The sequence below is a fragment of the Drepanopeziza brunnea genome, assembly GCF_022702325.1.
Source record: "Drepanopeziza brunnea f. sp. 'multigermtubi' strain 214-2 chromosome Unknown ctg15, whole genome shotgun sequence".
In the NCBI taxonomy this organism is placed as follows: domain Eukaryota; kingdom Fungi; phylum Ascomycota; class Leotiomycetes; order Helotiales; family Drepanopezizaceae; genus Drepanopeziza; species Drepanopeziza brunnea.
In genome coordinates, this window is record NW_027094078.1 from 1,555,712 (window position 1) to 1,568,688 (window position 12,977).

The window sequence follows — 12,977 nt, forward strand, 5'->3', positions numbered from 1 at the left end:
CGAGCGTGGAGCTACGCAGCTCGTCATGGAGCGAGGCCACGAGCCGTTGTCGGTTTTCGGGAAGGCTACCTACCTATAGATAAGGTCGGGGGGCAGGTACCTAGGTACGGTGGTAGTAATAGGTAAATAATTAGAGCGACAGCTCCATGTAAATATGTATGTAAATGGAGGAATGCATGCATGTTACCTACGCAGTTGTACCGGTACGTGGACTGCCTTTTTTCAAACCGTTCTCAAGTGAGGCTGGCCTTTGCCTTGGCTGAAGCTTGCGGAAGAACCGGTGTCAGTTTAGCGAAGAAGTCATCATGAGGATCATCACACCTCGGGGTCTCCCCGCGCGACTTCTGCTTGCTGACTGTTGATTGCTGACTTATACTTCTAGTGCCTGACTCGATCAGCCGCCTGAGCCGAGTTGAGACTTTCCTGGCAACCAACCCTCCGTCTCGTAAATAACAAACATCTCTCAACAACCAAAACTCACGCGGAGTGGACCATGTGCTTCCATGCTGTACTGTATACCTGTTAATGAGTATACTGATTGATTACATTGCCCTGCACACTACACTATACTCACTATACTGCATTGCATCCACTACAGATCTTATGAATCTGATAAGATTCTGTATAACTGATTGTCCTCTGCTATCTGACCGTACGCGACCGAAACTGTTTCGTGACCCGTCTACCTACGAAGGGAGGTCAAAAGATAATAGGCCCGGACCCTGCACGCTTGGCAGGTAGAAGTTACCGAGGAATAAGAACATCAATGTAAAAAATTCAATAACATCAATTGCATTTCATTAATAAGCCTCCTAAACACCCATATATCGATCCCGAAGATAAAGTAGCTTGTTTACCTCGGATGGAAGATGGTGCGGACCTTGTGCCGGCAGCGAAAAAGTCGAAAATCAACCTCAAAACCGCGAGAGGTATTCGAAAACGCGGCCTTGTACTCTCGAATGGACTGCACGAGCTTGGTGTGCGGCGTGGGAAGCTCTCGAGCAAGATGAAATTCGAGGATGGCTCAAAGAGATGATGGAAAACAATCGACGTGTTTTAGAACACGATGGAAGGAACGATATTCACGGTTACCAGTACTCTATTCGTAATATTATAGTCGATTATTTATTATGATGTTCTTACTCCTGGGCAACGTTCTACTTGCCAAGCGTGCATTGTCCAGGCCTATTATCTTTTGACCTCCCCTTCTTTTACCTTATACCGGTACCTGTAAATCTGTGCTAAGACGTTGTTGTTGTTGTTGTTGTTGTTGTTGTTGTTGTATTTATAAACCTCGGGCGGGTATCCAAAACGCAATTCTTGGACCCTATGGTCCTCCCATGGGGTACGGCGACGTGCTAAGTAGAGGAATTACCGGTATATACAAAGTTGTAAACCCCCTAAAAGCAATTCATAGTGCTGTGCGTCGAGTTTTCTCTCGACAACTGTCGAATACGTATGGCCCTACGGGCGGCCTCGATCCGTATAATACAAACATCGTTCTCTTTCGTCGTAGAGCTAAGAAGGCTCGCGTTCGTAGCCCTTGGATAGAGCCGGTGTATTTGCAAAACGCTTTCTCGAAAGCGCAATATCGTGTTTTCCATCAATCGAACTAAGCCCTTCCTATCCTATCTCTTATACACGTTCCCTTTTTATCGCAAATCCTCTTGGTCTTTTCAATCGGTATACCCGTTAAGTATAGATCGTAGTCGGCGTAATATTCGAGAAGAAGGAGGAGAGAGGTTTGGAATCGCCGGTAAAAGAAGATCTCTTCGAAGAGACATCGCATATCGATAATTCAATTTCGGCTCTCTAGACTCTCTATCTCTCTTTCTACCGTAAAAGAAAGAAAGAGAAAGAGCTGAAGGTTCTAAGGGGCACCTCGTACAGGTGAAGAATCGTAGCCCCCCGATCTACTCAGTGTGCAATTAAGGAGGCAGATTGCAATGTTATAAATAGTTAGTCAAGCGTAATCCGGATTTTTTAATCAGTAGTCAGATGATCTTCTCAAAATCCTCCGCCCCATTTTCCGGGATCTCGGGGTTAAGCGACAGATAAACATATGGGCCGTGGCACAGCCTTTTTCAAGGGCTAGAGGCGGCTAGAAGTAATTAACGCGGATAATTTTAAGATAGGATAATCTTCGATGTTGTTATGTTTTTGTATTTATTCACGTCGGGCGGCTATCCAAAACGAAATGCTTAAATCCTAAGATGTTTTATAGATTGAGTACGGCGACGTATTAAGTACCGGTAGAAGAACTATATATAAAGTACTAATTAATCAAAAAGTAAAAACCACGTTAGGGAAACGCTTTCTCTCAAATAGCAAACACCTTAGAGATCCTTTAGAAGCAATTTATAGAAATACGCGCCGAGTTTTCTCTCTCGTCAACTATCGAATACGTGTGGCGTTACGGGCGGCCTCCATCCGTATGAATACAAACATCGCTTTCTTTTGTCGTAGACCTGCAGGCTCGCGTTCGTAGCCTTTATATGAAGCCGGTATGTTTGCAAAACGCTCTTTCGAAAGCGCAATACCGTGTTTTCGATCAATCGAACTTAGCTTTTCCTATCTTATCTCTTATAATCGTTCCTTCTTTATCGCAAATTCTCTTAATCTTTTCAGTCGATATGCCCGTCAGATAAAAATCGCAGTCGGCGTAGTATTCGAAAAGAAGGAGGAGGGAAGTTCGGAACCGCCGGTAAAGGTAGATCTCCTCGAGGAGACGTCGTACATGGATAATTCAATTTCGGCTTTCTAGACTCTTTGCCGCAAGAGAAAGCCGAAGATTCGTAAAATGCACATCGTATAGGTAAAGAATCGTAGCCTCGCAGGATGATCTTCGATATGAATTTATTAGTCGCACGACTATTTATAGTTGACGTAGGAAGATTTATGAAGACGTGAGAATTTTAAATACGGTGATCAGTATTAGTGAAATGAGATTAGTCAAAGAGATAAATTATAAGAAAAGAGACATAAATCCCTTCTTGCACCCACTTCAAATTAAATTCATCACTCTCTTTACCCTCTTCTTCATTTGCAGGCTTATTTCTTTTCGCCAGCTCGCATTATCGTTCGAAAGACTCATAAATCTTTAACACTATTTCCGTATCTCCAAAATGATCCTATTATCGCAGTCTATTAGCTCGATCTTGCTAGCCTCAAGCTTTCTCTTCACTAGAGCTTGCGGAGAAAGAGAAAGAGAAATTATCGGTTATCGAACCCTTTCCTCAGTAAGATTCACTTGGTTTATATAATATAAGCAAATATTAATCACGCGAGTCATAAAAGGAAGCCGATAATAGCAATGATTATGAAAGGCGTTATAGAAATGCAGAATATGATGAGGAAGCTACAACTGCTCAAATAGGAGCTGGGTTTTATACGTGTAAGTGGATCTATTTCTATCGATCATTACTTATTACGCGGAGTTAATAATCTAAATAGTCAACGAACCTGCTGGCTGGCAGGCGAGAGGGAACGAATGGTATTGTGTCCTCGAAGCGGATAGTGAATTGCTTAAAAAGATAAGCAAAGTATGGATCCCAAAATCCTACACGAAAAGCACCGGGGATGGTGAGACACAATTATGGCACCGAGACGAAGAAACTCTCTTGGAATATATCCAGTCAATAGTGCCAGAGTCAGACCCGAAGAAGGCATTACGCTTTTCAGCAATTCCATCTGTCCCTGGGAAGGTGCAAATGCTCATTCCAAGTGAGACGATCGAAGATGAGTTAGAAATATGGTCTCAATGCTACGAAACAGAGAAGGAGCTAAGAAGTAATGTGAACGTAACCGTTGATTGGATGAGTTGGGGTATTGCTGGACCGAGACCGAGCGGTGTCTCTACGAAGGCAAAGGGAGGGAGCTGGTATCGGCGCTGGTTAGATTGGTGGCATTCGTGGCGTTCGTCGGGTTCGTGGCGTTCGTGGCGTTGGTGGCGTTCGAGGTTTTCGTGGCGCCCGTGTTGTGGAACGGAATCGCCCCCGAGGGAGCATCCGCTTCGGTGAAGATGGACCATCATCAGCACCAGCACCAGCACCGCTGTAAGAAATTCCGTAGTAGTTGAGAAGGAAGTAGCTTGAAGGAAGAAAGGAAGAAAGGAAGAAAGGAAGAAAGGAAGAGAGGAAGAGAGGAAGAGACGAAGAGAGGAAGAGAGGAGTACGACGCATAGAGAGAGCGAGCGATAAATCTAGATAATGCGAATAGATTATTAATGATCACATTTCATTCAGCCTCACCCGCTCGCTCACTGCCTTATTCACCTCGACAACCCCGTAAAGTAATCGAGGACCAAACCAGGGCAATGCGCTCAACTTGAATTCGGATACTGACTGTCACATTCACCCATCTCTGTCACAGATCCGTTTCACCCCTCCACTATCCCAACTCCCGCTCCTTCGATTCCATCATCTACAGACATTCAATGCCAGCCCGATTCGAGTGCCTGGAACATCCACGGGCGTGAAGGAGGCAAATGAAGAACCTTGGGAGATCTTGAATAAGCTGGACATCGGGGTACGGAGAGAGAATGTCTTCCGGGTCACGTCGAGCGCGCTCTTCCACCACGGCGTCCACCCCACCAGAGAGCACCAAAGCCACCGCAGAGATACAGCTCCTCCTCGACAATGTCTCGCTGACCCTCCGAACCCGTGCAGACAACGGATACCCAGACCTAGGTACGCTTACAAGCCAGGCCCAGTCCATACGCCATTATCTCATTGCCTCCCCCGAGCCCGGCAGAGCCAGTGATGACTTCCGACACCTCCATGGCTTCCAGATCCTCCTGGACAGCCTGCGCGCATTCTCTGGCTTCTACCACCCGACCAGGAGAAGCCAGCAGGACCGGACCCAGCTGTTCGGGCTTCTGGAGTGTATACTAGGAATATTGGCACAAACCTTCCGAGAACACTACGGCAACCAGAGATACTTCCAGAGGAGAGTGGAAGGAGGCGGCTGGGCAGCCCTGGAGCAAGCAATTGCCAGCATTGGGTCAGGAGGAAGCGAATCTGATGCCTGGAGCGAAGCACAGCTGTTCGGCTGCCTGCTGTCCTTTGCATTAGATGACAAGAGACTGGAAACCCTGTGTCAGAAGGTCATTGAGCTGTACCCCTCCGGAGGAGCAAACAAGTCAACACCCATGGATGCGCCAGATGCCAGCGAAAAAGATGAAACGGTTCTGGAATATGTGAACAACAGACTCAACGAGATAATCAAAGAGCGTGCATTGCTGTATAATCCGGACATTGTACCAACAATCATCGATTTCTGGGCAGCAGTTCCACGGCAGCCAGGCGCAGCCGTAAACCCAGTTGTATTGGTGGTTATACAGGCACTGAAGAAGCTGGGCTCGGTTTCTAGTCACAATACTATGGCTCTGCATGGAACAGGTATACTGTCAACCCTTCTGCCTCTGGCTTTTGACTCGGATACTCCTTTGGGAGCTACAGAGAGAAACGCGGTGGAGGCGCTGTGCGGATCGTTAGTATCTTTGGGTGTCAATGCCTTGAGCGATGCTCAGTACCTGCTCTGTAATAAGTCACCGAGGGCTGCTGACTTTCTACTTGAACGTATGAGAGAATCACATGGGCCGTCCTTCATACAATTCGACCTCTCTTTAAATGGGTTTGCTTCCATAGAACTTCCAACGCTAGGACGAGCATTCCCTCCACCTTCAACATCGGCGGGATACACGTTCACAGCCTGGATTTGTATCGATCAATTTGATTCCAAGTCTTTCACCACCATATTCGGCGCCTTTGATGTTTCGCAAACCTGCTTCCTTCTTGCTTATTTTGACGAGGCGCACAATTTTATTCTGCAGACCTCGGTGGTAGGCTCGAGACCCAGCGTCAGATTCAAGTCTACTGTTTTCAAGGAGGGCCAATGGTATCACATCACCATCGTCCACCGCCGGTCGAGAACCCTCACAGCAAGCAAGGCTTCGCTCTACGTTGACGGAGAATTCGCAGAGGAAGTCAAGTGCCAGTACCCTGCGCCTCCTCCATCGAACGCCAGTACCGAGAGCTTCACCTCCTTCACATCATCACCCAGCAAACCGAATCCGGTCCAGGCTTTCCTAGGTACGCCCAGAGACTTGAGCTCCAAGCTTGGGCCGGGAGTAGTTTTCTCTCGGTGGTCGCTGGCTTCGTTCCACCTCTTCGAGGGTACACTCAGCGACGACCTGATCGCGGTGTATCATCGACTTGGTCCGCGATACAATGGGAACTTCCAGGATTGTCTCGGCTCCTTCCAGACATACGAAGCTTCTGCCGCATTAGGAATGCGCAATGACCTCATCCATCCAGGGAAAGATGACCACTCCGAGATCCTCGATGCGATCCGAGACAAGGCCAGCCTCCTCGTCCCGGAAAGCCGTATTATACTCAGCATTCTCCCGACTGCAGTACTCCGCGATGATGACCGACACAAGTCTTATGAATCGCAGCTTCTTCGTGGCTTGAATCGAGCAGCCTCGGGGAATCTGTTCCAGATGACTCACAATAACGGAACGTCGATAGCCATCAACGGAGCGGTTCCTGCGATCAATGAAGCGCTGGTGCGTGCACATGGCACTGCAATTCTGACCGGCGACCCTGTCGTGATCGTTCCGCAATCTCTGGACGACGCCATATGGCGACTAGGAGGCTTTACGGGCATAGTCCTGAAGATGGTTGAAAACGCCACCACCAGGGAAGAGATCGTGCGTGCAGTTGAAACTTTATTCGAGAGTATCAAAGGCAGTTGGCGCAACAGCGAGGCAATGGAGCGAGAAAATGGCTATGCTATCCTCGGTGCTCTCATCCGCGGTAAAGTCGGAGCCGGCGTGGTCGTCTCTTCAAAATATCATCCCGAGCCAGCACTGATGGACAGCGACGAACGAGACAAGCTTGGCTTTCAGCTTCTCAGTCTTGTCCTGGACTTTGTTGGGTACATTCATGAGAAGCCGGAAGAGTCTTTCATCATCAACCCTCTGGCGTACCGGGTACTCCTGGTCGATTACGATATGTGGCGCAAGTCTGCCCCCATCACTCAGAGGCTGTACTACAAGCAGTTTGTTGTCTTTGGTGTCAACAGCAAATTCCATCAATTCAATTCCCGACGGTTATTTCGAATGAGTAAGCGCCGTTCTTTTTCTCCTCAATGACATTCACTGACAGGGATAGGGATTGTCAAGAGATTCTTAGATGCACTCAAAGCCGAGACTTTCCAGCAGGAGGTCTTTCCAGCATTTATGGAGGCGCTCAGAAGTCTCGTCATTTGCAATCTCACTGCGGAGATCTTCCGGTTTCTCGCTCTCTTCATCACATATGCCTACCACAAGCCAACAAGTACAGCCTCTCGAACTCCAAAGAGCTCTGCAGGAACTCTTCCTTCTCGCGCGGTATCGAAGTCAGTGGGCCTGCCGAGACCTTCCATTACCACAATCTTAGGTGGGAATGAGATTGTCTCGAACACTACCATGACCAAGCGTCAGATTGGGAACAAGATCCTCGAGATGTATTCCGACCTGCTCTGCGAGAAGGGAAACACGTCAAACATCAAGAAATTCGCCAAAACGGTTACTAACAAGGTACGGCCGTCGCCTTCGAACTTCATGCCATTTGCTGACAGTCCTCAGTGGCTCCTCCATCTCCTGACCGAGGATGATCCAGAAGTTGTGGTACATGGAACCAAGATCCTGGCTCGTCTCCTTGTCGTTCACGGGTCTCACTACGTGGCCAAGTTTGCGAGCAAGACCGGTGGATTTGCGATCATGCGCTACAGACTCAAGAGATGGTGGGATCTGCCAACTCTATGGCCGATATTGTTCTGCATCCTGTTTGGTCGCGATGTTGCAGATGTCGACTTGGAGAGATCCTTCGAGCTATTCAGTCTCTTGGAGCCGTTCAACAGCTGCAAGGTTGTGTATCATGCTGTTCTGCCAGTGATCATGGCTATGCTGCAGCATGGATTGAAAGATGTTCTCCGCAACCAAGATGATCCGGATTCGCCCCTGATGGATAGGGGTAACGGACAAGATCAACCGAAGCCATCAGGCTTGAGTGTCCCCGCAGGTGCGAATCGTCGGAGGTCAATGTCCTTGACGAAGGAGCTTGAAGCACGACGTAAACATGATCTTCCCCGAATCAAGCTATACACCAGCTAACAGCGAGTATTAGAAACCCACCAGCACAAGAAAGAGCGCCTCGGCGGCCAGGCAACTGTTTTACACACTGTCATTCGCTTTTTTGCAGACTTGCATTCTAAATCTTCAGATTTCAGGGATTTTGCAGTCTCTTCCGACTACATCCGACATCTACTTGCCCTTCTCTTCCCAGTAATTGTGAGCACCGATGCCGTCAGCCCAGAAACGGAGCTAAACTCCCGCGATTCGGCGTTGACATTTGACGGCGACGACGTGATAATCAGGCCCATCTCGCGTGTATCAACAAATTCTGCATCTGTCGTCAAAACCACGACCGTGGAGACAATGCTCCCCCCAAGCCCGACGTCCCCTAGAACAAGGCAATCACGCCGCGGCTCGTCCTTTATCCTGCTGATTTCCCGACCATCCGAGTTTAGCCCGTCCTCGGCGCGACTGAATGTCATCATGTCGCCCAAGAAGAAAGTTACAACGCAAAATACCAGCAACTCTCTCGTAGAAGAGTTGCTCGAACTTATCGTCAACGTCTTCATCGATCAAGTCATGGTCCGGAAGGAGTTTCCTGGTTTCGGCCTTTTTGTCAAGATCCCTCCTGGGTTCCAGGAGCACCAGGCATACTTCGAGACTTACTTGCTTCGCAACACGATATCGCAACTGAATAATAGTATCCAACTTGACCAAAAATCGTTGCGAGAACCCAAGCTTATTCAGAATATGGCCCGCCTTGTTGCCCATATTGGGGAAGCGGTCTTTGAGGGGTGGTTCCTGAGCGGAGCAGAGCCTTTGTTGGACTTCGCAGGTACGCAGTTAGAATACCTGCAACGGCCTGAAATCTGGAAATCCAAGAGCGTGCGACTATGCAGCCAAGCTATCATGTCCATTAAGCATGTCTTTTTGCGGGTAGTTCTTTTGCGACTGTCAGAACTGGATAGCGCCCAGGTTCCCGAGAATGAAGCAGTGGCTTTCATGGATAAGCTGCTGTATTGGCAGGCGGTGCTCCTCTCATCCGATGTCAACGAGGAGAACTTCTTGAAATTGATATGCTATCAATTATACCTGAAGCTGGTCGATTCAAGAGAGCGTATCCGCCTCGCCGCAGCCAATCTCTGGCGCATAATCTTGGTCCAGAAGCCTGAGGAGACAACAATGATGTTCCACCAGGCGATGACCAGCGAACACCGAAGTCTGTCATCTGGGTTCAAGAAACTGATGGAGCAAGATAACGAGACATTTTTCGCCTGGGTCGATGAGCAGCGAGCAGAACTGGACTCTTTGTTCCTGGGAGCCATGTCGAAGACCTGGGAGGACTTTGTCAACGCCGAAAACGAGAAGACTGAAGAGGCGACGAAAAGCCGCGCTGCTAAGCGTCGAGGTCAGCTCAAGCAATGGCATCAAGAAAAAGTCAATGACGAGGATATTCTCTTCAGACATGATCTCGCGGCCACGCTTTGGATGAAGAACATCTATGCTTCGGAGCACCTGAAGCACCAACGAGCGCAGCAGGATCAGCAAGATAATTTCTCGTTCCTGGCAGCCACTTTCTCGAAAATGGATCACGAATTGCATCGACCGTGTGCCGTGTTTGAACATAAGTCGCCCACAAAGTGGAAGTTAGACCGAACGGAAGGTCGCAATCGGATGCGCCTCCGAATGCTTCCGGATAGAGAAGCTCCAGCTTATGATTACCAACCCAAACGCAGAACCACTGATGCCAGCAACAAGCTCAGAATTGATCCCAAACCTGATATCAGAGTCGATTCTGGGTCCAGCAATGCAACACCCGTGTCAGCAACGGCAAGCACGAATCCAAATGAAGCAAGTCTTGATGGACCAAGCGACGTTTCAAGCGATACTTTGGTGAACATGCAGCAGGAAGCAGCAACTGGCTCACAAGAAAGCGTGATGCCTGAGGAGGACTTTGAGCTTGTTGACGACCCGAATGATCCAGGCGAAGATGATACTTACGAGGATAAAAATCGGAAAGTCATGCGCAGTCTTCAATCAGGTGATCAAGTCCAACAAGTCTTTAACATATCCCGGATCATTGGACTCGAGGCTTGCGAAGGCTTGTTGATCATAGGTAAGAATTCCCTGTATCTCATCGACAACGTCTTCCAGAGATCCGACGGAGAAATTGTCAACGTCTCGCAAGCGCCGAAGGAGGAGCGAGATCCATATCTGCAGATGATTGCAGGCCAAAACACGACCGACAAACGAGCCCAGCCTGTCAAGTTAGACCAGGCTGTCCGTTCGGAGCAGGAAGCCCGGAGCTGGAAATGGAGTGACGTGATCAGTATCTCCAAGCGTCGCTTCTTGTTCCGAGATGTGGCTGTGGAAGTCTTCTTCACTGATGGCCGCAGCTACCTGCTCACTGCCATCTCACCGCCATTGAGAGACGACCTCCACAATAAGCTTGCATCAAAGGCTCCACATACGACCGGCAGCTCTTCCTTACCCAACCCCGAGGATGGTTGGCGACTAGAGGCCTTGAAAGTCGCTGAAGAGTCCCCGGCTACCTTTGGCTCAAAGTTCGGAAGCATTTTCAACTCGTCAGCGTGGAACCCTGCTATGCGAAGATGGGCCAAGGGCGAGATCTCGAATTTCCATTATTTGATGCTGGTCAACACGATGGCTGGACGTACCTTTAACGATCTTACTCAGTACCCCGTCTTTCCTTGGGTTCTAGCTGATTACACTAGCGAGGAACTGGATCTCGATAATCCTGCCACTTTCCGAGATCTTACGAAGCCTATGGGGGCTCAGCACAATTCTCGTGCAGCTGAGTATACTGAGCGCTACAAGACCTTTGCCGAAATGGGTGATGCAAACACCCCGGCTTTCCATTATGGCACGCACTACTCATCCGCTATGATTGTCACTTCGTACCTCATCCGACTTCAGCCGTTCGTACAATCATACCTGCTTCTTCAAGGTGGAAACTTCGATCACCCTGATAGACTGTTCTACTCTATTGAGAAGGCCTGGAAATCTGCTTCCAAGGATAACATGACCGATGTCAGAGAGCTGATTCCGGAATTCTTTTACTTGCCTGAATTCTTAACCAACAACAATGGGTACAATTTTGGTGTGAGACAGGGCAACGGCGGTGGTATCGATACCGTCCAGCTGCCTCCCTGGGCTAAAGGAGATCCCAAGATCTTCATTGCTAAGCATCGGGAGGCTCTTGAAAGTCCGCATGTGAGCAAATACCTACACCAATGGATCGACCTGATCTTCGGCTGCAAACAACGAGGAGAGGCTGCCATCGATAGTGTCAACGTGTTCCACCATCTCTCATACCACGGTGCCAAAGACCTCGACAACATCGTCGATCCCATCGAGCGCGTCGCTACCATTGGAATCATACACAACTTCGGCCAGACCCCCCATCAAGTTTTCACCAAGCCTCATCAGGCACGAGAAGACGTTCGCAACAAAACCCGCCGCCTCGACACCTCCGCCGAGGTTCTCACCCGTCTCCCCTTCCCGCTCCTTGAGTCCAATGAGCGCATCTCAAACCTAGTCTACTCTCCCAAAATCGACCGCCTGCTCTGCGCCACCGCCTTCCGCCTCAACCTGTCCCCACACTACGATAAGTTCCTCGAATGGGGCTTCGCGGACAACAGTATTCGCTTCTACTACAACGATTCGCGCAAGTCCGCCGGCCTGTTCGAGAATCTACACATAGGCCAAATCTCAACCTGCATCTTGGCCTCCTCTCAACTGCTGATTACAGCAGGCGAAGACTGCGTCCTTTCTGCGCACACTGTGCAGACTGCTCCGGGAAAATTCGTAGACCTCAGCTACCGCTCCTCGCTCTTCGGCCATAAGACTCCCGTCAACGTCCTCGCTGTTTCGAAATCCTTTTCCGCCCTCTTGTCTGCAAGTTTCGACGGGACTGTGATCTTATGGGACCTTAACCGTCTCGAATTCGTTCGCAAACTCTCGTCACCCCTTACAACCTCCCGGGGACCAGTCGAGTGCGCGAAGATCAACGACGTCACAGGCGACATCTTGCTCTGTCGTGGGCAAAAAGTCACGCTGTTCACATTGAATGGGGAGTTTCTTCTCGAGCAGAATGTGTGCGAAAACCACGACGACTACATCGCCTCCTGCGCGTGGTACGAAGGTACAGGCAACGAGTGGGTGGAGAACGCGCTCTGTTTCACGGGCCATCGGCATGGAGTGGTGAACGTATGGCGCAAGGGCGTCAGCCGGGCTGGGAAGTGGAGGCTGGAGCTGGTCAAGCGGCTGGGGGGCGATGGGGACAGGGGGAGGGGCGAGACGGCCGTGGGGAGTTTGAGCGTGCCCGGTGGGGTCGCAGGGGGTAAGAGGGGAGAGGGCAGTAGAGGACGGACGAGAAGCAGCGTTAGTGGGAACGGGGAGGCGGCTGTCACGTGTGTGAAGCCGATGGCGAGCTGTGTTTATACGGGGGACGAGGAGGGTAGGGTTGTGAGTATTTGGTTTTTCCTTTTTCCTTTTCGCTTATTTTGTTTCTCGTCCCCAAGTTTCCCAACCCCCTTCCTCTGTCTGAAATTTTTTTTTTTCCATTTCCTTTTTCTTTTCCTTAATTGAGGAATGATAACTAACGCGGAGAGTCTACAGTATGAATGGGACATTGTCCAGCGCGAGCGCTAGATTGCGACGCTATATAGCTATCTACCTGCCTACCGTTCGAAGCTGTTTCACCCGATGGTCGCTCAGGGCGTTTTCGTAGAAGGGCCTAGTGGCTTTTTATGGACGGTAGATGGGCCGGGGGGGAGGGGGAGGGGGGAGGGGCGTTGTACATCTCATCCCACGGCTACGGAACGAGTGAATCACC

The 12,977-nt window shown here is 49.6% G+C and overlaps 2 protein-coding genes across 2 annotated transcripts; both read left to right on the plus strand.

The window, feature by feature from the left end:
• Positions 1 to 3,125: 3,125 nt before the first annotated feature.
• L3040_008362 (uncharacterized protein) lies at positions 3,126 to 4,078 on the plus strand (the record flags this gene model as incomplete). The annotated part of the gene is made up of 4 exons (XM_066154006.1): positions 3,126 to 3,239; positions 3,298 to 3,394; positions 3,454 to 3,794; positions 3,842 to 4,078. 4 exons carry the CDS (start codon positions 3,126 to 3,128, stop codon positions 4,076 to 4,078), a joined length of 789 nt encoding a protein of 262 aa, XP_066010549.1.
• Positions 4,079 to 4,540: 462 nt separating this feature from the next.
• Positions 4,541 to 12,793, plus strand: L3040_008363 (uncharacterized protein; the record flags this gene model as incomplete). The annotated part of the gene is made up of 5 exons (XM_007295344.2): positions 4,541 to 7,127; positions 7,176 to 7,582; positions 7,631 to 8,117; positions 8,172 to 12,607; positions 12,761 to 12,793. The coding sequence occupies 5 exons, from the start codon at positions 4,541 to 4,543 to the stop codon at positions 12,791 to 12,793; spliced, it is 7,950 nt and encodes a 2,649-aa protein (XP_007295406.2).
• Positions 12,794 to 12,977: the final 184 nt, after the last annotated feature.